A 26259-nucleotide genomic window follows, 5' to 3' on the forward strand; every position below is an offset into this window, starting at 1 on the left:
TGGACCAAGGGCCAGGGGGCAGTGTCATCCCCCACAAAGGGTGCGCTGGTGCAGCAGCCAGAGCCAGAAGAAGGGTCCTCCGACTCCCACACCAGGATGGAACCTGCCATCCCATCCTATCCTGAAGGGGACTCTCCCAGCTTGGTAAGAGCCCATGTCACTATTTCAGGCGATTTTTTGAGTGTGGCCAGGACTGACCCTATGCTGTGAACTCAAAGCACAATCTCATTCACAGACGACCAGTGGTAGCCTCCAGGAATGGTACAGCCGGCAACCCCGCTGGCTGGCTTCTGGCGCCTGCGCCGTGGGGCGTGGCTCCGTGGGCTGTAGCTCTAGCCACCCCATCGTGGGGGTGGGAGTGCTGGGAGCCCGCCCCGTCCCCCAGGCCCTGCCTCTGGGATGACTCTGTCCCTCACACACTTCTGCCCCCGGAGTCTGGCACTCACCTCCCAGAGCAGTTCTGCCATCGGCAAACCCGCACATTTATGCCACAGCGCTTGCACAGGTTTTGAAAGTGGACCGAATGCTCGCCTTTTGGCTAATACGATACTGGGAACATAATAACGAGTAGTGTTTTTCGTTCTTTCGTTTGCATCGTTAATAGTAACTTCAGCGGTGCTCGGGGCTGTGTGGGACAGAGAAGGTGCAGCCCAGCTTCAACCTAAAGAGTCAGGACCGCAGGTCACGAGGAGCGGGCCTCAGGGGGACCTCCTGCTTTCCCTGTCCTTGCGACTCTAAGATCCTGGACTTGCCTGGTGTCCAGAGCGTGAAACTTTTCAGGGAAATGAGAAATAGAAGCCCATCTTCGGCCAGTTTTGAGCAGGAGCAGAAACCAGAGGGGCTGAGAGAAAGGCACGTCACCCCAGGACCACGGTGGGGATGGGCGGGCTCAGCCTGCCTGTCCCTGGTTCCCAAAGGGTCGAGAAAACCGCATCCTCTCTCCCGGGGGCGGGCGGTCTGTTGGACAGCAGCACCTGTGACCCCTTCTCTGGCTCAGCACCCCGGCTTCCCCTGCTGCCTGGCCCGGCCGGAATCCCAGGTGAAGTCGGAAGCTGCTGCCCGCAATTCCGACTCAGACGAGACCTGAGAGCTGGGCAGAGCCTGGGGTCAGGTGTGGGGTCTCTGCAGCCAGGACGAGCACAGAGACTGGGTGGGGGGGGGAGGGAAGTCTGTGGCCAGATGGGCCATGGAGGTGTGTATGTGTAAGGCTCAGGGTGGGGGCTTTGCAGCCAAGAGGGGAGGACAGGGCCTGCGGTGGGCTCCTTGGCCAGCGCCAGGTACCACGGCAGTGAAACTAAAGGCCACGCTTCCCCCTGGAGCCCGGGCATCTGGACAGTTTGGGGCGGCTTGCTCCACTGGAGGGGGGCCTGGAGGATAGAGAGGGAGACCCCTGCACCCCAAGTCTCAGGACTAGAACCTCCCTGCCACCCCGGCCCCAGAACCTTCGGCTGAGCAAACTCCTGGTGAAGGCGGGGACGCGCCCTGTCTCCGAACCCACCCCTCCTGGCGCAGAGCCGGCCTGGTGGAGAGGAAGCAGCAGGTGTCCCGAGAAGAGAGACGAAGAGACCCTGGAAGAGGCTCTGAGGTCTGCAGCTTTCACCCAGGTAACCCGCGGAGGCCCCGGTCGGACGCAGGAAGATGGCCCGCCTCCAGCTGGAGTCGGAGCCCGGGTTGGGGCGCCGCCGCTCGCCCCCGGGAAGGCGTCCCAGCTGCGCACCGCGCCCAGGGCCCGGCACGGAGCCGCCTCCCCGCCTCTGGCCCACCCCAGCCAGGCGCTCGCCTCACCCTCCCACTGTCCCCCAAACTCTCGCGGGGCGGCCCCACTCCCCGCCCCACCCTGCTCCCCTCCTTGAGGCCCGAGCCCGGTCACCCCGGACCCCAGCGTTGGCCCGAGCGTCTCCGCAGAGAGGCCAGCGTCCAGCCGACCCAGCCGGGAGGCCCGTCCTCGCGCCCATCCGTCGACCCGCGTCCGGGGTCCCGGAGGGCCAGGTGGGACCGCACGGGCGACACCCCGCCCCGCGGAGCCGTGTGGCCCTGGGGCCAGCGCCGACCCGCCTTGTAAGGCAGGGTCCGCGCTCGGACGGCCTCAGTGCGCCTGGCAGCCCGGGAGGGAGGGGGCGGGGCGGAGCCGCCAAGAGAGTGCGGGGCGGGCCTGGGGGGCGGGTCCGAGAGGGGGCCAGTGGGGGCTGGGGGCGGGTCCTGGGACGGGTCCTCCAATAGGAGCGCGGGGAGGGCAGGGCGTGGGGCGGACCGGGCGCGGAAACTGGGGGCCAGGGGGCGCGCCGGCGGGTCTGGGGGCGGGCCTGAGGCCGGGGGCGGAGCCGGCGGGCTGGGAGCTGCGGCGCGAGCGCAGGCCGGGTACCGGGTTGCTCGCGCGCGAGTCGCGGAGGCGCCGCCGCTGCAGTCGCCGCATCTCCGAGGTAAGGGGCAGCGGGGCTCCGTCCCGGGGCGCGGCGCGCAGGGCCACCTGCGCCTGCGGGCCGGGGCGCGCCACCCATTCCCGGCGCCCGCCCGCGCCCCTTCCCCGAGGCCCAGTGCGTCCGTGCGCCCCGCGCCCCGGAGCTGCCGGCTATCCGCGCGGCGCTCGGGCCCCCGTGGCTGCGTCCGGGCGCGGGTTTGGGGACGCGGGGGCGCGGGCTGGAGCGACCGGCGATGCAAAGGGCAGGTTTATAATTGGGCCCTAAATGAGGCTCCTCGGCCTTTCTTCGTGTCGGTGCGTAACGCGATAGAGGACTCCCCTCGCAGCCCCTTCCCTCTCCGTGTCCTGCTACATAAACACCGTTCACATGCCCAGGCCTGGGGTGGCGGCTGCCAGCGAGACTGCGGGACATTAGGGCTTAGAGGGTTTGAAATGAAGCCACTGTCATACAGCACGAATTTAAGGAGCCCCAGGGCCACAGAAAGGGCCGTTTGTGTCCAGGGGCCGAGAATGTACGTGATCCTTTGGCGAGAACTCGGCCGTCCCTCGGTCCGGCATTAACGTCGCCATATCGGTGCAGGTGAGAGGGTCAGGCCTACACTTTGCAAATCCAGAAGCATCCCCGGAGGGGTGTTCTGTTTTCTTATCGCATGTGGGCACATAACCCGGCAATCAAGATAAAGAGGTTGGCTGCCAGTGTATTTTTTCCACACGCCCCTGGGGACCAGTGCCCCGCCCTTGAAGGAGGATCCAGAGAAACCCTTTATTCTGCGGTTTCAGTTATGTAAATGAAGCCTTGAAATGAGGTGGGAAGAAAACCCTCCCTGTGACTGCTGTTTTGATAGGCGCTTTGTGCTCTGATGATGGGACACCTTTTAGGCTAAGCTGGCTATGCTGTCATCCGTCTGTGTGTTTACTGGCTAATTCATCTGACGTTTATAAACGATAAAAGACCTAGCTCCCACGGCCCCCCCCGCCACCACCTCCCAGGACTCCCCGTGGCCAATCTCTCAGGGAGGGTGCGCTGGGGGGGTGCTCCCCAGGGCCTGGGCCAGCCCCTGCCGCCTAGGAGGTGATCAGTAAACCCTGACCTGAACTCCAAGTGCCCTAGGACCACATCCGGGGATGGAGCAATGGGCCTGGGGAGGGAGAGCTTGGAGCCGGCAGGAAATGGGGGGAGGGGCGGGGGCCATGGGACAGGCGCCTTGCGAGTGCCCTAAACTGGACTCCATGACCCCTTCTCTGGTACCAGCCCCTGTTCCCACCACGTGGTTGGAATCCCAGGGCTCAGTGATGAGTGATGGGGGAAGGGGGTGCTGGTGAATTGCCTGGGGGCATCTGCAGAATGCGTGCCACACAAGGGTATGTGTGTTTTCCTGGGGAAGGGGCCTTCGTGATTTCCAGAAGGATCTGTGACTCAGAAAGGTACCCTAATTTATGTACTACATTAAAAAATTCTTCTCCATCTTTTTGGAATGACGAAGTGATGGAGATTAGTGGGAGCTGTGTTGGCCGAATTCTTATCTCCTCGGTGTTGTTTGGCTGATCTTCGTGAACCCGTTGAAGTTGCAATAAATAAGCTGTTTTAACTGTATACAAGGTTATAGATGCTCATTGTGGGAAATGTGCAAATCACAGGAGAGTTTCGTGAAGAAAATTAAAATCACTCGTCACTGATTGAGGATTAAGAGAAATCTTTGAGCAGCCAAACTGTCCTCTGGGGCTGCGTCCTCGTGGCTTCCCTCCCTGGTGGGCAGTGGAGCCGCTCCCTGCAGAAGAGGCTGAGAATTAGAAGCTTCCTCAGGGAGAGGCTTGCTGGCTTAGCGCCAGGGCTATTTATAGCTGGTGATGTTGCTGTGAGGCCAGAGGAGCACGTACAGGAGCCGCCATCCGGGGCCACTGGGGCCACGAGGCACAGCCCCCACTGCACCTTGAAGTATCAGGGCCTCCCTGGGTCGGGAGGTCTGTGCCCTGGGCCCAGCCTGGCACCATCTGGAAACCACCCCAGACCGAGGGTGCCGGGCACTGTGCAGAGGCCACCTGAGCCCCAAACCCTGGACCAGGCGGATGCTGGGATTAGGCAGGAGAATCGACACACGCCCAACTCCTGCTGCTTGAGCAGCAGGTGTTTCCTGGGAAGGAAGGTGGGGAGCTGCCTGGGGGGTGCCCAGCGGCATCTGGGGCTCAGACGTGGTCTCCGGCGCCCCGCTCTTCAGCCCCTCCTCGGGAGACCAGCCCCCTCTTGGGGTGGGGAGGTAACCATGGTGTCACAACCCATGGAACCCCCAAGCTTGGCACCCCCAGTCCACAGCATCCCCGCCACAAGTCCCAGCTCAGCAGAGTCTCTTCAGAGGGGGAACGTCCTCAGTGGCATCCACATGGCAGTTCCTGGAAATGGCTTTGATTGGCCCTGCTGGGGTGACAGGGGAGGGTGCGGGTTCTGTGATCTGCAGCCCCCAAGAAGGGCATATGGGGGAAGGGCCGCTCCCCACAGGGACGTGGCATGCTGTCTCCAAATCTCGTTTGCTGACAGGGAAGCAAGACTGTTTTGCGCTTGCAGATTTCCCCTTTAACTGTACGGGATGTGCAGTGACGTGCAGTGAAGCTCAATTGTAATTTAATGTCTAAATGTCCAAATGTAGGACCTTCCTTGGTGAAGAAATGTAACAAGTCTTTCACAGGGTGTGAGGAAATGATGGTGTTCTGACTTTGGTACCAAACCCAAGTGTCTTCTGCGACCCCCCATTAGCTGGGGGTGTGTGTGAGCTTACCCTCGGGAGAGCACATTCATGGCCACTTTTCCTTTTCTTAATTAGATTTGTGAAAAGGAAGGACTGGCCCTTACCTTTTTTCAAGCCTAAAAGTTAAGAACACCTGGAGCCCTTTCCTGCCCATCGCCTTGTGTCCCACAGAACAGTGTCCCCGTGTGTCCCCCTGTGTCCCCAGCATGTCCCATGTCCAGTTGTCCCAGCACAATCTCCCCTCTTTGGGCCACAGTCCCAAGGTCTCATCCTGTAACCCTGTTGCACCCATTTGTTCAACAGACATCAGGTGCCAGGTGAGCCCGGCCAGGTCAGCCCCGGGAAGCTCTCGCTCCAGCGGGAATGTCACAAAAGCCAGCATCCTCCGGGGGCCTCGTTCAGGCCTCACGCTCCCACTGCCTCTGGGCGCGGGGGGCCACGGGCCTCGGAGCCTGGGAGGAGCCCCCAGCACCAAGCTGCCTTCCTGGGAAGGCGGTTCCCGCAGCTCATCTGGGCCTCGTCTGCCCGGCCCTGGCCCTGCTGGCTGCTCGGCCCCCAGGCCTCCAGAGGTCCCGGGCCGCTCCTTCTTCCTCCTGCCAGGGGTTGTGGCTGCCCCCCAGCCCGTTCCTGGGGAGGGACTCTGCTTTTGCTGTGGTTTTACTCCCTGCGCCTGTTTCCCGCCCCCCCTCCGGTTTAGTGTTTAACCTTCCTGCCTCACAGCACGTGCTCTGCGATGCTGGCGCGTTTCGGGCAGTACCGCGTGGAGCCGGTGCCTGCTGCGTTCCGTGAGCCCCTCACCGTCCGCTGATCCCTTGTGTGGGCCACGGGCCTTGGGGTTATTTCCATTCTCTGGCGTGGCTGCCTGGAGCCCCCCTGCGTGTTCCTCGGAGAACACGTGCGAATGTTTCTGCTGGGCCCTCGGCGCCCCGTCTTAGCCGATGGTACCGGCGGCTCCCCGGAGTTGAAGCCCCTTGACGGCCGCGCTCCACAGCCGCCGGCAGTGGGCAGGGCGCAGTGGCCTCTTGGCGGGTGGCCTTCTGGAGGGTGCGTGCCAGAGCCTGCGTTTCAGGCTAAGGTAACGAAGCCAGGCGTCCCCGCCAGTGACTGGGTGTCTGGATGTGCTGGGCCTCCTCGAGTCCCTTGCCCGTTTCTCTAGAGCTGTCTTTTTCTGGTTGATCCACAGGGTTCTTTCTAGATTCTGGAGACGGCAATGTGTGTTGCATGTAAGAGACACCTTCTCTGCCCACAGCTGTCTTTTCAATCCTTAGTGATATCTTCTGATGAATGGAAGTTCTGAGTTTTAATCTGGTGCCATTTAAGAATCTTTTCCTTTAGGGTTAGTGGTTTTTGTGTCCTGTGTAGAGTCTTTCCCACCCAGGACATCAGATACTCTCAAACATCCCCTTCCTGAGGCTTAATGATTTTGCCTTTCCTGCTTCAATCTGTACCTGAATTAATTTCCATTTTTCTCCATGTGTCTGTTCAGTCAGCCCATCTCCTTTTGTTGAAAAAGTTTTCTTCCCCGCTTTTCCTTTGTTGTCCACACTGTCTCTGCACCTGTGCGGGTGGATTGGAGGCTCTCTTCTGCCCAGTGGTTTATTTTCTGTCCTTGTACCAAGACCACACACCACACTGGCTTCATTTCCAGAACTTTCCATCAAGTCTCGAAACCGCTGGGCAAACCCTCCACCTGTTCTCCCTTCAAGATCGCTGGTTAATTCATGGTTTTTTGCCTTTTTGTGTATATTTTACAGTCAGCTTGTCTCACTACCCAGACATAAAAAGTGTTAGAATTTTTATTTGGATTAAATTAAAACTGTGGATGAATTTAGGGACAATTGACCTCTTTGTATTTCAGACTTAACCCATGTTCATAATATCACTGTTCTTTCAATAATGCTTCATAGTCTCTGTGTGGACGGTCTTACACATCTTTTGTTAAATGTATTCCTAGGTAATTCATATTTCCTCACTTTTTTTTAAATGGTATATTTCTAAATACCTTTTATTGTCTGGTTTTGCTGCTACATGGAAATAGATTTTTGTATGTTGACCATGTATCCAGAAACCTTGCTAAACTCACGTTGATTCTAATAGTTTTCCTGGGATCCCTTTGGATTTTGTGTGTACACAGTCATAGAAACTGCAAATAATGCCAGTTTTATTTCTTCCTTTCTACGTTTATATATTTATTTCCTTTCCGTATCTTACCACACTGACACAGTGAGTAGAAGTGGTGATAGGCAAGCGTCTTTCTCTTACTCCAGTTTGAAAGGAAAATTTTTCAATATTCAAAGTGTGATGATTTTGTAGCTTTTTGTAGGTACCCATTATCAAATTAAGGAATTTATTTCCTTTTCTAATTTGCTCAGAATTTTTACGGTGAATAAATGCTGAAATCCATCAAGTGCTTTGGCTGCATTTATTAAGATGATAATATGATTTTGGTTCTGTGTTGTGTTATGTGGTGAATTATATTAAGTTAATGTTAAATGAACCTTGCACTCCTGGCATAAACCAAACTTGATTGTAAGGTATTGATCCTTTTTATCTATTACTGGATTCAGTTTGTTAATATTTTGTTTAGGGTTTTTGTATCTGTGTTTGTAAGTGAGATTGGCATCCATTTTTCTTTTCTTGTAACGCCCTTATCAGGTTTTGGTACCAGGATTATTTTAGCCAGAATGAGTCGGGTGGGGTGTTTCATCTTTTACTCTTCTCTGGAAGAATTTGTGTAAGACTGACAGTATTTCTTCTTTCGGTATAAGGAAGAATCTGCTGGTAAAGTCATCCAGGCCTGGGGTTTTCTTTGTGAGAAGGTTTTAAATAAGAATTCAAATCCTCAATAATTATAAGAATTAATAATAGATACAAGAGCAATGATAAGAATATATTTCTTCTTGTTACTGTTTGGTAAAATGGCTTTTGTTTTGTTTTTAGGAATTTGTCTGTTTCATTTAAATTATCAAACATGTTGGTCCAAAATTGTTTATAATATTCTCTTATTATATTTTAATCCCTTAATATCTGTCGAGCTTGTAGGGATGTCCTCATTTTCCATCTGATATGGGATATTTTGACCTTCTCTTTTTTTTACTTGATTAGCGTCCCCAGTATTTATCAATTTTATCAGTGTTTTCAAGGCATTAAGTTTTGATGTCGTTGGTCCTCTGTATTATAGATTTGTTTTCTAATTTATTAATTTGTACTTTTATCTTCATTGTTTCTAACACCTTTGTCCTTAATTTGCTGAGGTTTTTTTCCTAACTTCCTGGATGGCAGCTTACCTCACATATGATGGTGTACCCACATACCATTTTCCTATGTGTGTACACCATACACATGCACATGTGTATGTACATGTGTGCACACACACACGTTTCCGCCATGTCTAGCTGTTTTCTTTTGGGTATTTCTGATCCACGAGTTCTTTAACCTGCTCTGCTGTGAATCCCATCCACTGAGTTCTGAATTTTAGTTATTGTGTGTTTGTTTTACGGTTAGAATTTCCAAGGTGTTCTTTTTTCAGATCTGCTACCTGCATTCTTACAGGCCCCATTCTTGGCTGGAATTCCTCACCTTGTTCTTTTTCTTCTCTGCACACGGTGCACGTAGTTACTTTAAACTCAATGTCTGATCCAGCTCCAGTAACTGGAGCCTCTCGTCGTTTCTGCTTCCTGTTGTTTCTGCAAGTTCTTGGCACTTGTTCCCCCTCTTGGGCCTGGTTATTTTTTTTATCATCATATGTGGATATTGTGTTTTTCCGTCTCCAACGGTCGTCTCCTCCTCAGGAGTGCTTGTGTGTGTCCTGCCGCTGTTTGGGGCACCAGCGCTCCAGATCCCCGCATCCACGCTGGGGGTAGAGGGGAGCCGGCCTGACCGCCCCTGACTCCCAGGCGCCCGTCCGCCCACCCCCAGGGCAGGGCTGGTCTGTTCAGGGTGCCCTGCCCTCCCGGGTGGGGGGCCTGGGGCTTTTCAGTCCCCGTGGTTGGTGGGAAGCCTCCCAGCTGTCTGGCACGGGGTGGGTGGGGAGTGAGGGCTGGGCTGCAGACCACTGCGGAGACCCTCGGGCTGCCTCCGGCTTTGCGCTTCACACCTGCGCCGGCTGATCTCCTCTTCGGCTGCTTGGGGCCAGGAGAGGCTTTGCGGCCTGCAGGCGACACTGCCGCCCACCTGCCAGCCGTCAGACCCAGGCAGCGGCCCTTCCCCGCAGGCCCCTCTGCTCTTCCTGGCCCTGCGGTTGGCTTCCCCGGGCCCCGGCCTGCCCCCCACGCTGTGGGCTCCGTGGGGTCTCGGGCGGCCTGAGAGGCCTGGCCCCAGGACCTGCCGTGCGGGCACGTGGTGACCGCAGGGCGCCTGTCGTCGGGGAGAGGCCAGGCCATCCGCGGGCAGCTCCACGTTCCTGGAGCTAACAGACTTCCTGTTGAGGGTCTCACGTGCACGCCAACTCGAGGCCGGACCCCGTCTGCGGGGAGGGGCCTCTGCCCGCTATCGCCCCTGGGTTCTGTGCCGCCTCCCAGGCTTCACTCCTCTGGGCCTTTGCAGGCGCTTTTCTCCGGGGCAGGGACCCCCTTCTGGTGTCCCTGCTGTGTGCGGGTCCTGCGGCCGCTGTGACAAAGGACCACAGACTTTTGACTGAAAACTACAGAAATATGTCCTCTCCCAGTTCTGAGGCCAGACTCCCAGTCCGAGATTGAGGTGTCGCAGGGCCGTGCTCCCTCCAGAGGCACCAGGGAGGGTCCCTCCTGCCTCTTCCAGCTCCCGGGGCTCCGGGCATCCCTGGGCTTATGGCGACGTCCCTCCCGTCTTGGCCTCCGTCTTCACGTGGCTTCTCTGTCTGTGTGTCTCCTCTTCCGTCCCTTGTAAGGACACCTGTCAATGGACTTAGGGCCACCCTGGTCCAGAGTGGACCCATCTCGAGATCCTTAGCTTGATGACGTCTGCAGAGACCCTTCTTCCAAACGAGGCTCCTCCACCTTGCGAGGACGTGGACACACCTGGCTCGGGAACACCATTCACCCACTACACGTGCCCTGCACAGGGTCCGCCCGACCGCAGGTTGGCTGCAGATGCCGTGTTCTTGGATTTTGTAAGAAACTTGCTGACAAACAGTAGAGACCGGCTCTGGGACCGGGGGACTGAGGCCCAGGACATGGTTCCTGGGAGGCCAAGGGGTCCCAACGGAGTGAGTCCCCCAAAAAGCCCCAGCTTCGTGGTGACCCAGAGAAGCTCCTGCTGTCCACATCAGTTCTTCTGAGGGGCAGGGGTGGCAAACCTGTCCTGGCCCCTTCCTCCCCCCCGCCCCCGTCCCCTCCCCCGCCAGCCCGACCAGCAGGAGCCCCCAGGCCCGCGGGTGCGGCTCCCGCAAGATGGCCACGGCCCCCAGGAAGGCGCCCGCTCAGCCACCCACCTTCTTCCCTCTCGTCCCAGAGAAACCGCGTTTGACTTGGGCGCAGGGGACAGTGTGGCTGTGACTGTGGTTCCCAGGCTGCCCCGAGGGATGGCCTAGCCTCAGTGCAGGAGGTCCCAACCCCACGGGCCTTTCCGGGCCTACGGCCTGAAGCATGTGACCCGGGACCTGAGTGGCATCCTGCTCGGACGGTGCGGCCGCTCGCCCCGTGCTGTCGGGGCCCCTGCAGGGACCGTGGAAGGCAGCGCCGAGCCGGCAGGGCTGCGTCCACGCCTGAGGCTCCGGGACCGTCTGCTCTGCGGGGCAGGCACTCAGAGGCCGCTTTGTGCCCGCCTGGGAGGCCCCGCTGCCTGGGACGAGTGGTCATTCACATCGAGTGTCGGGCAGCCGAGCTGTGGTGGCCGTATTATGACTAAAATGTGGACAGTTGCCAAAGGGCTGTGTCGTGTTCCAGTGGACTCTGAAAGAAAGAGCCAGAGCTGCGGGCCGGCGGCCCAGACGGTGCGCAGCCCCGACGCCTCTGTTCCCCTCGGGCTGTTCCCTCGGAGGCTGTGCCTCTTCCAGGGGCTGCACCGAGGGCGAAGCTGGACCCCGACCCTGGGGGCCTAAGCCCTGGTGGACAGAGGGGAGCAGGGGGAGGCGACGGCATCCATCCCCCGGCTTCTGGCCGCTTGGTCTTTTGCATTTTCTGTCCTAACCCTCACCCGCCCACCTCATCTTGGCTGCACGGGTACAGCGCGCCCACCCGGCAGGGGTCAAGGAGGTTCTCCCCGGGACCAGCTGACCAGGCGCCCTGGCCTCCTGTGCGGCCCCGGAGCAACTTGGGACTTATCTGGGGGCTGCTGCTGTTACTCCCTCGCCCCCTCCGTGCGCCATCAGTCCTGGGACTGGGCCCGGTGGGCTGAGCCGTCCAAAGGGGCTGGGCTGCCCTGGGAGGCGCCTGCTTGCCCTGCACTCTCTCCTCCTCTCCTTCCCGCACTTGGCACAGAGCCTCTGGGTTGCCTCTGCGCGTCCAGCGGCATCCGGCGAGGGGCGTTCTGTGCCCAGGCCCCTGCACGGCCGAGGTCAGGTGCGCTCAGCAGACTGTCAGCCCGGTGGGCGTCAGGAGCTCCGTCGAGGTCCAAGGAGGGCTAGTTTGTCAGATGCTCGGGAACCTGGCATTTCCAGGGCCCGTGCGGTTCTTGCGCAGAAGCAGGGTCTCAGCTGGACCCCGGGCCTCGGGGGCACATCAGCGGGCGCAGCCACGGCCCAGGGACTTGGGCTCTCGGCCCTGGTGGAGGGTGCCGCCCCTGGGCCCGGCTTGCTGTAGACATCTGGAGGGTGCTGGCACCACGCCGGCCCTGAGAACGCAGGAGGGTGGCACGTGGGGTGGGCCGACGGGGCCGAGGACCAGGAGCTCGAGAGCCCAGGGCTCCCACCGCGGCTCGTGCCTCCAGAAGGTTCCTTCTGGCGTCCGCTGTCCCGGGAGCCCTTTCCCACCTGCGGGCCGGTCTCCCGGTCCCGAGCAGCCTCTAGGACGAGGTCGGGGACAAGAACCCCAGTCGAGCTCTAGCGCGTCGTCAGCGACACCCCCAGGGCATCCCGGCGGCCACAGAGCGCTGAGGCCTCTGGATCCCCCGGCTCTCCGACCCTTCAAGTAGGGGGCTCGCCAGTGGGGCTGATGTGTTGCGGGGAGGTTCCGGACTTGGGGTGCGATGCCCGGTGACCCGGCAGAGCCCGTGGTGGGGTTCGGGCGCCGTGACCCGAGTTTCCCCCGGGTCAGTTTCCCGCCGGCCCAGCTCGCTCGGCGTGAGGTGGAGCCGGGTTCCGAGTTCCGGGAGGTTTGGCGTCAAGGAGGCCGGCGGGACGGGGCCTGAGGCCTGAGCAGCGCCCCCGCAGGGCCTGGGAGGCGGGGAGTCCCCTGTGCGGGTCCCAGCCCCCAGACATGCGCATCCCCTGGCCCGCATCCTGCCCCCAGAAGCACGCCCCCCCAGACCCCCCACCCGAGGGCCGGCAGCTTTCCCAGGCCGCCCTCCAGCGAGCCTTGGCCATCCTGGTGCACTCAACACCCGCCTGGGGCTTCGGGCCCAGAGGACCAGGGAGGTGGAATGGGCCCCGGGGGCTGGAAGGCACCTGGATCCCAAGGGGCAAGATGCTTGAGGCCTGGTCCGATGCAGGAAGTGCCTGCAGGTAGGGTGTACATATGGGCAGCGTGAGGAGGGGCATTGGGAACGAGAGGCTGAGAGTTGGTCTGGGGGGCCCGGGGGTGGAGGTGCGTTCACACCTGCGGGAGCAGGAACACACACTCCACCTGTGGTCTCAGTGCACACCTGTGTTCTGCTCGAGGAGGGGGAGCCAGGGGAGGCGGAGCTGCTGTTGCCTTTAAAACAACACGTGGCCCAGCTCACATGCACACGTGGCCCAGCTCACAGGCACACGTGGCCCAGCTCACATGCACACGTGGCCCAGCTCACATGTACACCTGGCCCAGCTCACATGCATACCTGGCCCAGCTCACATGCACACCTGGCCCAGCTCACATGCACACTTGGCCCTGCTCACATTTACACGTGGCCCAGCTCACATGCACACGTGGCCCAGCTCACATGCACACGTGGCCCAGCTCACATGCACACCTGGCTCAGCTCACATGCACACGTGGCCCAGCTCACATGCACACTTGGCCCAGCTCACATGTACACCTGGCCCAGCTCACATGCACACGTGGCTCAGCTCACATGCACACGTGGCCCAGCTCACATGCACACCTGGCCCAGCTCACATGCACACCTGGCCCAGCTCACATGCACACTTGGCCCTGCTCACATTTACACGTGGCCCAGCTCACATGCACACGTGGCCCAGCTCACATGCACACCTGGCCCAGCTCACATGCACACCTGGCCCAGCTCACATGCACACCTGGCTCAGCTCACATGCACACGTGGCCCAGCTCACATGTACACCTGGCCCAGCTCACATGCACACCTGGCCCAGCTCACATGCACACTTGGCCCTGCTCACATTTACACGTGGCCCAGCTCACATGCACACCTGGCCCAGCTCACATGCACACGTGGCCCAGCTCACATGCACACGTGGCCCAGCTCACATGCACACCTGGCTCAGCTCACATGCACACGTGGCCCAGCTCACATGCACACTTGGCCCAGCTCACATGTACACCTGGCCCAGCTCACATGCACACGTGGCCCAGCTCACATGCACACCTGGCTCAGCTCACATGCACACTTGGCCCAGCTCACATGTACACCTGGCCCAGCTCACATGCACACCTGGCCCAGCTCACATGCACACCTGGCTCAGCTCACATGCACACTTGGCCCAGCTCACATGTACACCTGGCCCAGCTCACATGCACACCTGGCCCAGCTCACATGCACACTTGGCCCAGCTCACATGCACACTTGGCCCTGCTCACATTTACACGTGGCCCAGCTCACATGCACATGTGGCCCAGCTCACATGCACACCTGGCCCAGCTCACATTTACACGTGGCCCTGCTCACATGCACACGTGGCCCAGCTCACAGGCACACGTGGCCCAGCTCACATGCACACCTGGCCCAGCTCACATGCACACTTGGCCCTGCTCACATTTACACGTGGCCCAGCTCACATGCACATGTGGCCCAGCTCACATGCACACCTGGCTCAGCTCACATGCACACTTGGCCCTGCTCACATGCACACGTGGCCCAGCTCACAGGCACACCTGGCCCAGCTCACATGCACACGTGGCTCAGCTCACATGCACACCTGGCCCAGCTCACATTTACACGTGGCCTAGCTCACATGCACACCTGGCTCAGCTCACATGCACACTTGGCCCTGCTCACATGCACACGTGGCCCAGCTCACAGGCACACCTGCCCCAGCTCACATTTACACGTGGCTCAGCTCACATGCACACCTGGCCCAGCTCACATGCACACGTGGCCCAGCTCACATTTACACGTGGCCCTGCTCACATGCACACCTGGCCCAGCTCACATGCACACCTGGCCCAGCTCACATGCACACTTGGCCCAGCTCACAGGCACACCTGCCCCAGCTCACATTTACACGTGGCTCAGCTCACATGCACACGTGGCCCAGCTCACATTTACACGTGGCCCTGCTCACATGCACACCTGGCCCAGCTCACATGCACACCTGGCCCAGCTCACATTTACACCTGGCTCAGCTCACATGCACACCTGGCTCAACTCACATGCACCCTTGGCCCTGCTCACATGCACACCTGGCCCAGCTCACATTTACACGTGGCTCAGCTCACATGCACACCTGGCTCAGCTCACATGCACACCTGGCCCTGCTCACATGCACACCTGGCCCAGCTCACATTTACACGTGGCTCAGCTCACATGCACACCTGGCCCTGCTCACATGCACACCTGGCTCAGCTCACATGCACACCTGGCTCAGCTCACAGACACACCTGGCCCATCTCACAGGCACACCTGGCCCAGCTCACATGCACACCTGGCCCTGCTCACAGGCACACCTGGCTCAGCTCACATGCACACCTGGCTCAGCTCACAGACACACCTGGCCCATCTCACAGGCACACCTGGCTCAGCTCACAGACACACCTGGCCCATCTCACAGGCACACCTGGCCCAGCTCACAGACACACCTGGCCCATCTCACATGCACACCTGGCCCATCTCAAAGGCATACCTGGCCCAGCCCACCGGCACACCTGGCCCTGCTCACAGGCACACCTGGCCCATCTCACATGCACACCTGGCCCATCTCAAAGGCACACCTGGCCCAGCTCACAGGCACACCTGGCCCAGCTCACAGGCACACCTGGCTCAGCTCACGTACACACCTGGCCCATCTCACAGGCACACCTGGCCCAGCTCACAGACACACCTGGCCCATCTCACATGCACACCTGGCCCATCTCAAAGGCATACCTGGCCCAGCCCACCGGCACACCTGGCCCAGCTCACAGGCACACCTGGCCCATCTCACATGCACACCTGGCCCATCTCAAAGGCACACCTGGCCCAGCTCACAGGCACACCTGGCCCAGCTCACAGTCAACCTGGCTCAGCTCACGTACACACCTGCTCCATCTCACAGGCACACCTGGCTCAGCTCACAGGCACACCTGGCACAGCTCACATGCACACCTGCCCCATCTCACAGGCACACCTGGCTCAGCTCACAGGCACACCTGGCACAGCTCACAGGCACACCTGGCTCAGCTCACAGGCACACCTGGCACAGCTCACAGGCACACCTGCCCCATCTCACAGGCACACCTGGCTCAGCTCACAGGCACACCTGGCCCAGCTCACAGGCACACCTGGCCCAGCTCACTGGCACACCTGGCCCATCTCACAGGCACACCTGCCCCATCTCACAGGCACACCTGGCTCAGCTCACATGCACACCTGGCCCATCTCACAGGCACACCTGGTCCTGTTGCAGGCACATTGCTAACATGGATTCCCAGCCCTCCTGGCTGGGGGCACTGTGTGCTGATGTCACGCAGAAGCTGTGACTGTGGCAGATAAGGGTCTGTCCTGGGTCACCTTTTCTACAGGTTTTGCTTCAGATAGTCACGTCTTAAGGGCGTTGCCCGGGAGAATCATTCTGGAGACACAGGCCTCGTGGCACCTTTTTGGGGCGCGGACAGCCTGTGAGGGGCTGGTGGGCCAGGGGGTCACGTGGTGTCTGAAGACAGCTGGGCCCCCATGGTGGGTGGTCCCTGGAGCCTGGTGGACACTCTGGGGCCGGCTTCCCCAGGTCCGCTCGTCCTGCATCTCCTTCCACTCTGGTCTGTGAGTCCACCTGGCAGCTGCCTTGCCCTCTCCACACCCTCATTTGAAAATGCAAATCCGGTCATGCCGTCCATCCCCACACCCACCGTGAACCCTCATCAGCTCCCAGCTCCGGAGCCCGCGGGGTCAGCCGTGCCTCAGCAGGGCCTGGCCAGGGGACACTCACACAGTGTTCTCTCCACCTCACCTGCCCACCCCCGTTCCTCCTACCCCTGGCCCGGGCCCCACCCCGTGGACCAGCGGCTGACAAGCCTCACGTGGAGGGAGCCGGGCCTCCTGTTTGCCACGTCCACGGCCGGCCACAGCGACGCCTGGCCACGGGGCGCAGCCCACACGTGGATGCCGTTTGTCCTCGATGGCTCCAACACCGGCTGTGTCGTTTCTGCTCCCCGCACCGTCCTGCTTCTCCCCACAGCAGGAAGTCACCTTGGAGAGCTTCCCATCTGCATGTAGGGTCTCACTCCTGTTAGTTTTGTTAAAGTAATTTTCAAGTTACTTTATTAAGCTACAAACGTGGAGCCCAGGACGGAGAGCTGGGTCCTGGGGCTCATCACCACATCCCCAGTCATGTCCACCCTGCCCTGAGCCCCTGGTGTCCTGGACCATCCTCACCAGCCACTGTGCCTTCTTGAGCTGCACTGCCTTTTCTGTTTGGGGAACTTGTAGGTCCTGAGTTCAGCAGGGCCCTGCTCGGGACCCCCACAATGCCAGGTTGCCTACTGCCCCCCGCTGACCACTAGCCGTGACTCTGGGGGTGGGCATTGGTGCTGAGCTCCCGGCTCCCCAGAGCTGCTGGAGGTGGAGGTGTCTTCTCAGCCCCGTGGGGACCCGGGCCCAGCTTTGGGCATTCACTGGGCTCCTGACGCCATCAGCCACCCCCCAACGTGAGCCCCCCCTACCCTGGGCGCAGGCCGCAGCCCCGCTCGGCCCTCGGAGTCTCCACAGACCCCTGCTCTCGCCTGGGGCTTCCCTCTTCTACTAGCGGTCTGTTCGGCCCGCTGGACCCTAGTCAGCAGACTGGGCCCTGAGGTGGGCGCAGCAGCGTGACCGGTTCTGGATCCCTTCCCCGAGGATGGTGTCACCCCACTGATGCCCGGGAAGGTGTCACTCAGGGAGCCCCCAGAGCAGGAGGGTCCTGAGTCCCCCAGGAGGCTGGCTCGTGCCCCACCGTGCTGGAGGCTTTGACTGTCGGGGACTTGGCGGCCAGGGCGCCAGGGCTGGAGGGGCCTCGCCGTGTTCTGCAGCAGATGGACACTTTGTCCCGGGGTCGCACAGTTGCTGGCGGGCCACAGCCCCTGTCCGCGGGCAGCGGGGGCCTTGGGCATCTGCCCGCAAAAGCAGGTGACCTCTTGTTGCTTCCTCCCAGTAGCATGGCTGACAGCAGGCCCAAGCCCCCCAAGCCCGCCAACAAGACGCCCCCCAAGTCCCCAGGGGACCCCGCAAAGGACAGGACAGCCAAGAGGCTGTCACTGGAGTCGGAGGGCGCCAGCGAGGGCGCGGCCGCCGCGGGCCCGGAGCTCAGCGCCCTGGAGGAGGCCTTCCGGAGGTTTGCGGTGCACGGGGACACCAGGGCCACCGGGAAGGAGATGCATGGCAAGAACTGGTCCAAGCTGTGCAGGGACTGCCAGGTGATCGACGGCAGGAACGTGACCGTCACCGATGTGGACATCGTCTTCAGCAAGATCAAGTACGTGTGCGCCTGGGACCAGGGGGGTGGGAGCGGGGCTCTGCGTTCTCTCGGGCGGCCAGGAGGGCGACGCCTCAGGACACTCTCCCTGCCCGGAAGAAGATGCCCGGGAGTTTGAACCAGAACAGGCCCCAGTGGGGCCGGGAGCCCAGGTCAGGGACGTGCCGCAGCCGCCTGCCGCAGCCTGAGGGGTCTCAAGTGGCAGAGCCCGGCCCGTGGGGGGCTGCTGGGGGCCGGGGGCACGAGTCCGGGAGGTGGGCGTCTGTGGCGCCGCTCCCCTCAGCTCTGGGGGACGTTCGCGTGTGAAGAAGAGCGGGGATGACGAACGGTGGGCGCCGTGTGCTTGTCCGTGTGTGTGTCTGCACGCGTGTGCACACGGGCTCGGGCATGTGGTCCGGGCGTCGATAGGCCCCCTCCCCCTTCTCCCGCCCTTCACACCCCGGGACCACACCTTGAGGACAGCAACAGCATCTCCGAGGCATCACACAGACACGCACACACGCGCACGTGCATGCCCACACGTGTAGAACTCAGGTCTCCACTCTGCTGGTCACGGCTCACCCGGAGGACAGATGCCCTGGACAGGCCTTGGAGACCGCGTGTGCAGGAGGCACGGGCAGTGGAGGCACACGGGCCCTTGTGCCCCCTGGGAAAGGGAGCCCCATCTGGTCCCCGTCCCGCTCTGGAGGGCAGGACACTGCTCAGACACTCAGGGAGGAGGCTTGGCCCCTGGCGCCCAGGCACTGCGGGGGCCCCACCTCAGAGCCTGGCTGCTCTGGGCCCCAGGGTCTCTGCCTCGGCTCGTCGCGGGAAGTGGGCGGCTGCAGCCCCGGTCCGGCGAGGGGTCGTGGTCAAGACACGGTCAAGACCAGTCTGTGGCTACTCCCCCTCTGCCCTCCTGGACCTGAACTCCCTGTGGGGTCCCTGTGACCTGTGTCCCACTTGGGAGAGCCTGTTCTGGGGGAGGGTCCCCCAGACCTCCCAGCTGTGCAGCGGGGGACCTTGCCCTTGGGAACGGAGAGGGAGACAGTGCTCCCTGGGGGGTCCTGGGGGGGTGGTGCCCTGAGTCGGGTCGTGGGGTCCTGCAGGACAGGCTGGGAGCCACACCTGGGGGACCAGGTCTGAGGAGTGTGGGGCGCGGTGGGGACGCGCGCGTCCCGGCGTGCGGGTCGTGGGACCGCGGCCGCTCCAGGTGGCAGCCGTGGCAGAAGCGCCGCAGCTCGCGGGAGCCGTGGGCGCGGAACCACACGGGTCGCTGACTGCCGATGGCTGTTTCTGTTTGGGGCGGTTGCCATGATTCTGCAGCCCTGCCGCCAGCCCGGTATCTGCAGCCTCTGTTTAGGCCGGTCGTCATGGCAGCGCTTGTTTGTTTGGATGTTGCTATGTGTTAAGTTTTAAACACGGTTCTTGCAGCTCTTCCCCAGGCCTCGACTGAAGACTGCCGTCTCCGGGACCAGGGCTTCCCCCGGCCCCGTGCCCGCCCCCCCCACCCCCCAGCCCCAGGGCGGAAGGAATTAACTCAGGACCCCGTTCCCATAAGCACGAGTGTCACCCCAACAGTCCCGCCGGGGGCCCGTGGGCCGCAGGGTCCCCTGCGTGTGTGCCCAGGTGGGAAGGCCGGGGAGGCGGATGGCGGCTCTGCTGGCCCTTCCTGGCCCCCACTCGCCGGCTTTCTGGCCAACGGTGGCGTTGCCCGTGACTCTGGAGCCCTGTCTGGGCTGCAGGTTAGGAGGACGCACGCCGGGGCGGGGGACGCGGCCCATTCTTGCTGCACGGGCTGCGGAGGGAACCGTCTGAAGCGCAGAGCTTGGCGCATCGGTGCAGAGACCCAGGCCACGCGGGATGCCTGCGGGAGCGGTGGGCAGGGCAGAGCCGGGTGCGCTGTGCAGTCCCAGACACGCCAGCGGGGCCCAGCGCCTGCTCGGTGCCTGGCGCCCGGGCCTGCCCTGCCCTGCCCTGCCCCTCCCTGCAGGCTGGTGGGTGAGGCTGTGGCATTCGGGGCCCTGACCCCAGCACGTGCTTCCAGCTGTGGCGTTGGGGGTCTCACAGTGTCCTCCGCGGGGGCCTCTCCTGGCCGCCCGAGGCTGTGCAGGGCATCCAGCAGCTTCTGCCCTGGCCTCCTTGGGGCCTGCCTGGCGTGTCTACAGAGGGCTAAGGCTTGGGGGGGCAGGAATCGGGCAAGTCCGTCCATGCTGGCTCCTCAAACCGCTGATATTGGTGTTGGACGCCAGTGCACACAGGCCTTTTGATGACCTTCCCCAAACATCCAGAAGTGGTTTCAACGACCTCAGGTGCATCTGTCCCCAGAACCCGTCCCTGAGCCTCCAGCCTGCGTTAGGCCCTCGCGAGGTCGGGAGGAACTTAGGATGCTCTTCCCTGCTTGGGGGGCAGCTGACTGTCGGGGTCACAGGTGCCCTTCAGGCGGCCGGCCTGGAGGCCGCCAGACCTGGGTGTGAGCAGCCTCCTTCCAGGTTGCCAGCAGCGTGGTCCCTGGGGCCCAGGAGCAGGGGGCTGGCATCTGCCCGCTCCCAAGGCCTGGTACCAGACGTGTGGGCAGCTGCCACATCACACTGCATCCTCACCCTGCATCCAGGTCCTCCAGACAGCGCTCCCGTGGCCACCCGCACAGCCCCGCTGGCCCAGGGTCTGATGGGAATATCCCGGGGGCTCCCTCCTCTGGCCCTCGTTGGTGCCTTAGCCTCCCCCTCCAGACCCCACTTCCTGCTCTCTGGACGGGTCACCCAGGTCCCAGCTTCTGCTGCTCAGGGGAGCCTGGGAGTCGGCTTTCTCCAGCCCCCAAGTGGCATGTTATCTGTGGTCCAGAGGGGGCCCCTTGCTCCGTCCTAGGACATGTTAGCCAAAGTCCAGCGGCCTTCATGACGCTGGCCCTGGAGACACAGACCTCTGTCCTCGGAGGGCTGTGCTGCCCCCCCCCCCGCCCAGATCCCTGGCCACCGAGTGTCCCTGGTGACCTTCGGGAGTGGCCGGGCTCAGCCCTCTGCCTGCCCTGCGTTTGGCCTGGAGGTCTGGGGACACAGGGCCTGGGAAGCACAACCCATGGGGCCTCGTGTGTGACCAGTGACCCCATTACTGCTGGACCAGCTTTCCAGCAGAACAACGGCCTTCTGAGCAGGGCACTGGTTGGCCCCAGTGCTGAGCCGGGAGGAGGGGGTTTGGTGGGGGGACCCTCTCCGGTTCTGTGCACTCGGGAGAACAGGCTCCCTGTGTGTGCGGAGCCGTGTAAAGTGATCACGTGTCTCCAGGGAAGAGGCTGGCAGTGTCATTCGAGAACTCCCCAGGGACTGTTCCCAGCGGGGGCCGCGGGGCCCCCTGGGGAAAGCTCCCTGCCAGCCCAGACCAGGCTCTGAGACCCTGTCTGGCGGTCACGGTGGGGACATGTGGGGACACCCGGCCCCGCCAGGTGGAGCAGGCAGGTCAGCGCCCTGGGCCCGCACGTCCACTCGATCTGAATGCGGCCTCTGACGGAGGCCCCGTCAGCCATGCCCCGCCCCCAGCCCGAGTGACTCACACTGGTGGTGCCTGGTGCCCCAGCGGCCGGTCACCAGGCTGGCAGGCAGGCCTGGCGTCCGTGAATAGAGACAGGAGCGCCTTGGACAACCCAGGACAAACAAGTGGGGCCCCACGACCGTCGTGGGTCAGCGACCAGCAGGGATGGCAGGTTCCCCGCCCCAACAAGGCCAGGACCACGCTGCCCGGGACAGCTGGGCCAAGGGATCCCCCCAGCCCGGCCCACGGACCTCAGAGCCGCTGTGGTGTCGCAGCCAGGCTTTGAGGGGTGGAACCCACCGCCGGACACGGGGGCTCTGATGAGGCCTGCGGTCCAGGTGCCCCTCCCGACAGCCGTCCAGGCCTCTCGGGCTCCGCTCCCCACCCGCCCACATGGCCTCGCTGGCGGCACGACTTGGTCGTCCTCCCCGTGGCCCCTGCGGCTGTGTCCTCCCTCCACTGTCTCCCCGACCCCGGGGTGGCCGGTCAGCACGTCCCGTGTCCTCAGACTCACGTGTCAAGTGCCTGTGAGTCCCGGCATGCGCAGGGGACGTCCTGAGGCATGTTTATCGCTTACCGCTGGGCTGTTGGAGTTCTGGTGACTGAACAGAACCACGAATAGGAGAGTGATACACACAGGTTTACGTGCGAGTGAGACCCAGGAGGGGTCAGGGGCTGTGCATGGGCTGCCGGCCCACCTTCTGGGGGTTGCTGCCGCCTGCACCCTTCCACACCGTGGTGTCCTTTTATCTGGTTTACTTACTTCCGCTGTCCCAGTGGGTGTGTGGCAGGGCCGCATCCCGGTTTAACCTGATTTCCCTGGTGCCCAGTGACGTGGAGCGTCCTTCACGGGCTGGTTTGCACTTGTAGATCTTTGACAAAGTGTCCGGTTCAAATATTTGCCCAACTTTTTTTTTTTTTCTTTCTTGCGGTACACGGGCCTCTCACTGTTGTGGCCTCTCCCGTTGCGGAGCACAGGCTCCGGACGCGCAGGCCCAGCGACCATGGCTCACGGGCCCAGCCGCTCCGCAGCATGTGGGATCTTCCTGGACCGGGGCACGAACCCGTGTCCCCTGCATCGGCAGGCGGACTCTCAACCACTGCGCCACCAGGGAAACCCTGCCCAACTTTTTACATTGGGTTTTTTCTTGTTGTTGAGGTATAAGAGTTCTTTGTGTGTTTCAGATACAAGTCCTTTATCAGATTTTCTCCATCTGTGGCTTGTCTTTTACTTCTCTTAACAGTATCTCTTGAAGAGCATGGTTTTAAAATTTTTGGTCAAGTCCAATTCATTGTTTTTCTTTTATGGACTGTTTTTGGGGGGTCATTCCTGAGAAAATCTTTGCCTAAGCCAAGGTCACGAAGAGTTTCATTTGGATGCTTATCCAGAAGCTGGATGGTTCGGGGTCTGTGATAAATGCAGGACTGTGGTCCAGTTGAGTTAAACTTGTAGACGGCGTGGGGCACAGGCCAGGCCCTCTCCTCTGTGCGCAGCCTCCAGCCGCTGAAAGGACAGTTCCACCTCCATTCACTGGCTTTTGCAACCTTGTCAAAAACCCTTACATGTGGCCTGTTTCTGACTGTCCTGCGGCCGCTCTGCGGCCGTGCCTGTGGCTTTGCGGCCGGTGCTGACGTGGGGGCAGCCCCCTCCCACTCTGCCCTCCCCTCTCCAGCCGGTCCCCTGGGTGCCGTCAGCTGCGCTGTCTCGAGCCCTTGGCTTCTGCAGGCAGCCTTTCTGTTGGTCCCCGGGGCACCTCCCCCCACTCCTCTTACTGTAGAACATTGAGAACCTCACCGGATGGATTCGCTGGGGAAGATCCAAGGTGGCATAAGTGCTTTTCAGTTAAAACTCATAGAGACCAAGAGCCAGTCTAGAGCCATTTTGAAATTGCGAGAATGGACTTCCCTGGTGGCGCAGTGGTTGGGAATCCGCCTGCCGATGCGGGGGACATGGGTTCGAGCCCTGGTCTGGGAAGATCCCACATGCCGCGGAGCAGCTGGGCCTGTGCGCCACAACTACTGAGCCTGCGCGCCTGGAGCCCGTGCTCCACAATGGGGGAGGCCACTGCAGTGAGAAGCCCACGCACCTCAACCAAGAGTAGTCCCCGCTCGCCACCGCAACTAGAGAAAGCCCGCGCGAAGCAACGCAGCCAAAAAGGGAGGGAGGGAGGAGAAAGAAATTGCGAGAATGACCTACCAGATCCCGGGCGGCCGTGGGATGCCTCCGGATGAGGAGCTGCTCCCGGGTCCCGGCTGTGCCCCAGCGCGCCCAGTGCTGGTCAGGCCCTGGCCATGGGGAGGCGGCCCCCAATCCTGTCCCCGAGTGGGGACCGTGCCCCCCACCCCCTGGCGACCCCGCGCAGGCCGGTGGCCCCAGCCAGGACTGCAGCTGCCTTGTGCCGTGGGATCTGACGTGCTTTTCACCCTTTCCCTCTGATGAAGGCGACATGCTCGCCCACTTTAGCACCAGACCAGGATGTGTTGGTGTCCAGTCGTTCATGAAGGACGTGCTTCCTGTCAACTTCACTCCAGGACGATTTGTATTTGCTGCCATTGCCGACGGCAGCCGACTATTGGGTGTAACGCCGCAGACCAGGGCGGGGCAGGGCACGTTCTGTGTTTTAATGGAAGACTCGCTCTGGGCTGTGGGAAAGAGGTGGGGTGAGGGGTCCCCTGATGTCACCGAGGCCCTGGGTGGGGTGCGGGTCCCAGCCCAGTGACTGCTCAGCGCCTCCTCCCCGTGGGGGTGCCTGGGCCCGGTGGGCGCCCCCTGAGCCCCCTCTCCCTGCAGGGGCAAGTCCTGCAGGACCATCTCATTCGAGCAGTTCAAGGAAGCACTGGAGGAGCTGGCCAAGAAGAGATTCAAAGACAAGAGCGGAGAAGAGGCCGTCCGGGAGGTGCACAGGCTCATCGAGGGCAAGGCCCCCATCATCTCGGGGGTGACGGTGAGTTCGGTGCGCGGGTCTCGGGAAGGAGGCAGAAGCGTGGCTCCCGGGCACCGGCGGCCCCCGTCCACGGTCTGGGCCCCTGGGCTGGACTCGCCCTGGCGGCTTCCCTGACCTCGTTCCCCGCTCTCTTGCAGAAAGCCATCTCCTCGCCCACCGTGTCGCGGCTCACGGATACCACCAAGTTCACGGGCTCCCACAAGGAGCGCTTCGACCCGTCGGGCAGGGGCAAGGGCAGGGCGGGCCGCGTGGACCTGGTGGACGAGTCGGGCTACGTGCCGGGCTACAAGCATGCGGGCACCTACGACCAGAAGGTGCAGGGGGGCAAGTAGCCGGCGGGGCCTCCTCCCGTCGCCCAGTCCCCCACCGCCTCACACTTCGTTACATTCCTGTGCTTGCAGGCAGAACTCGGACCCGGGGCGGGGCGGGGCGGCCGCGGAGGCTCCAGGCCCGCCTCCCTCCCACCCGGGCCCGCACCCCCGCCACCCCAGCTTTGGCCCCGACTCACCTTTCCTAACACACCTGCCTCGTGCCCGCCAGGAAGTGGGCAGATGGCCCTTTCCAAAGTGTCTCCCGGGTCCAGACCACACCGGCCACTGGTTTGCAGCAAAGGGGGCGTTTTAAAGGAGCTGGTGGGCAGACCCTCACGGGGCAGTGTTGACCCACAAGCGCCAAGGCACCAACCAGCAGCCCCAGTAAAGCGGAGGGAGCCCCGGACAGGGCGCCGCGGGGCCTGGCGAGCCGCACGGAGGTGTGGGAGGCGGGGCTCACAGGTGGAGCCTGACAAGAAGGTGGGGACAGTCCCGTCTCGGGGCAGAGGGCCCGGCCCCGCGTGAACGTCCCACGGATGACGCGCGCTCGCAGCCCTGCGTGGCCCTCGTCACCCCGCGTGTCCCCTCGGCCGCGCGGGGAGGCGGGGCTCAGGCCGCAGGGCGCGGCTCACGAGGAGAGACGCGGGACGAGCGTGGGCCGCGGCCCCTCCACCCCATCAGCTCTCTCCTCCCCCAGGTCCTCTTGGTCAGAACAACCCAGCTGATCCCGACGTCCCAGCGCAGGTCCTGGAGAGGAAGGACTTAGGCCACGGTTGCCAGGTGTGTGTGCAGGGGGCCCTGGGTCAGGGTCGGGGGGGCCCGGGCGCCACCTCGCGCCACCACATGGCGGGCCTGCTGACGGGCTGGCGGGTGTCCGCACGGCCAGCGCCGTGGGCTCCGGCTTTCACTGAAGACCCACCCGCTCAGCCCTGCATTCTGAACTTGAAGTGCCCGGGGTGTCAGGGTGACTCTCAGGTCTGATGGAGTAAATCTTTTCAGAAGACCTCTGGGAAAAGGTGAGTGGGTGCGCTTGAGTCTCCAAGCCTCCTGGGGGCTTGCTCTATCTCACCTTCAGTGACAGGCTGGCTGGTCCATCTCAGGACAGAAGACTCAGCACTTGAACTTGATAAATGCCAGTTACATCATGTCATAGGTGATGTCATTGTTCCTTCTTCCGGGACACCTGTAGGACTCTGTGTCCTGGAAGCTCGCATTTTCACCACCGTAGATGTCTTCTTTCCACTGTCTGGTTCTTGGAGGATAATTTAGTCTTCAATCTCCTTGCAGTGCGGACATTGCTTCACTTTTCTTGGGGTGGGGGCAGTGTGGATGGGGTGGGAACAGATGGGGGACGGGGTTGGGGAGGGGCTCTGTCCGCACTGCGGACAGGTTAGGAGATCTGGGACCCCCCCCTGCTTCCATGGCGACCACGGCCTGTGAA

At 61.7% G+C, this 26259-nt stretch overlaps 1 protein-coding gene across 5 annotated transcripts; it reads left to right on the top strand.

Moving 5' to 3' along the window:
- Positions 1-1492: 1492 nt before the first annotated feature.
- Positions 1493-25495, top strand: LOC309804227 (tubulin polymerization-promoting protein). 5 transcript variants are annotated; one of them, XM_082621451.1, is made up of 4 exons: positions 1493-1604; positions 17735-18055; positions 24354-24507; positions 24645-25489. In XM_082621451.1, the coding sequence occupies exons 2-4, from the start codon at positions 17739-17741 to the stop codon at positions 24837-24839; spliced, it is 666 nt and encodes a 221-aa protein (XP_082477577.1). In that variant the 5' UTR covers positions 1493-1604; positions 17735-17738; the 3' UTR covers positions 24840-25489. The 5 variants fall into 5 exon arrangements, with proteins under 5 accessions (XP_082477577.1, XP_082477576.1, XP_082477575.1 ...); XM_082621450.1 differs by having other exon boundaries at positions 1506-1604; positions 17738-18055; XM_082621449.1 differs by lacking the exon at positions 1493-1604 and adding an exon at positions 2314-2420.
- Positions 25496-26259: the final 764 nt, after the last annotated feature.

This window comes from Mesoplodon mirus, assembly GCF_964341445.2.
Source record: "Mesoplodon mirus genome assembly, chromosome: 5".
Classification (NCBI taxonomy): Eukaryota; Metazoa; Chordata; class Mammalia; order Artiodactyla; family Ziphiidae; genus Mesoplodon; species Mesoplodon mirus.

Bases quoted from the DNA above. Each gene is read 5' to 3' on its own strand.
- LOC309804227 (XM_082621447.1), top strand. From the start codon at position 12,495: ATGCGCATCCCCTGGCCCGCATCCTGCCCCCAGAAGCACGCCCCCCCA. The intron at 12,740-17,734 runs GTAGGGTGTACA...GCTTCCTCCCAG, and splicing joins GATGCAGGAAGTGCCTGCAG to TAGCATGGCTGACAGCAGGC. The intron at 18,056-24,353 runs GTACGTGTGCGC...CTCTCCCTGCAG, and splicing joins ATCGTCTTCAGCAAGATCAA to GGGCAAGTCCTGCAGGACCA.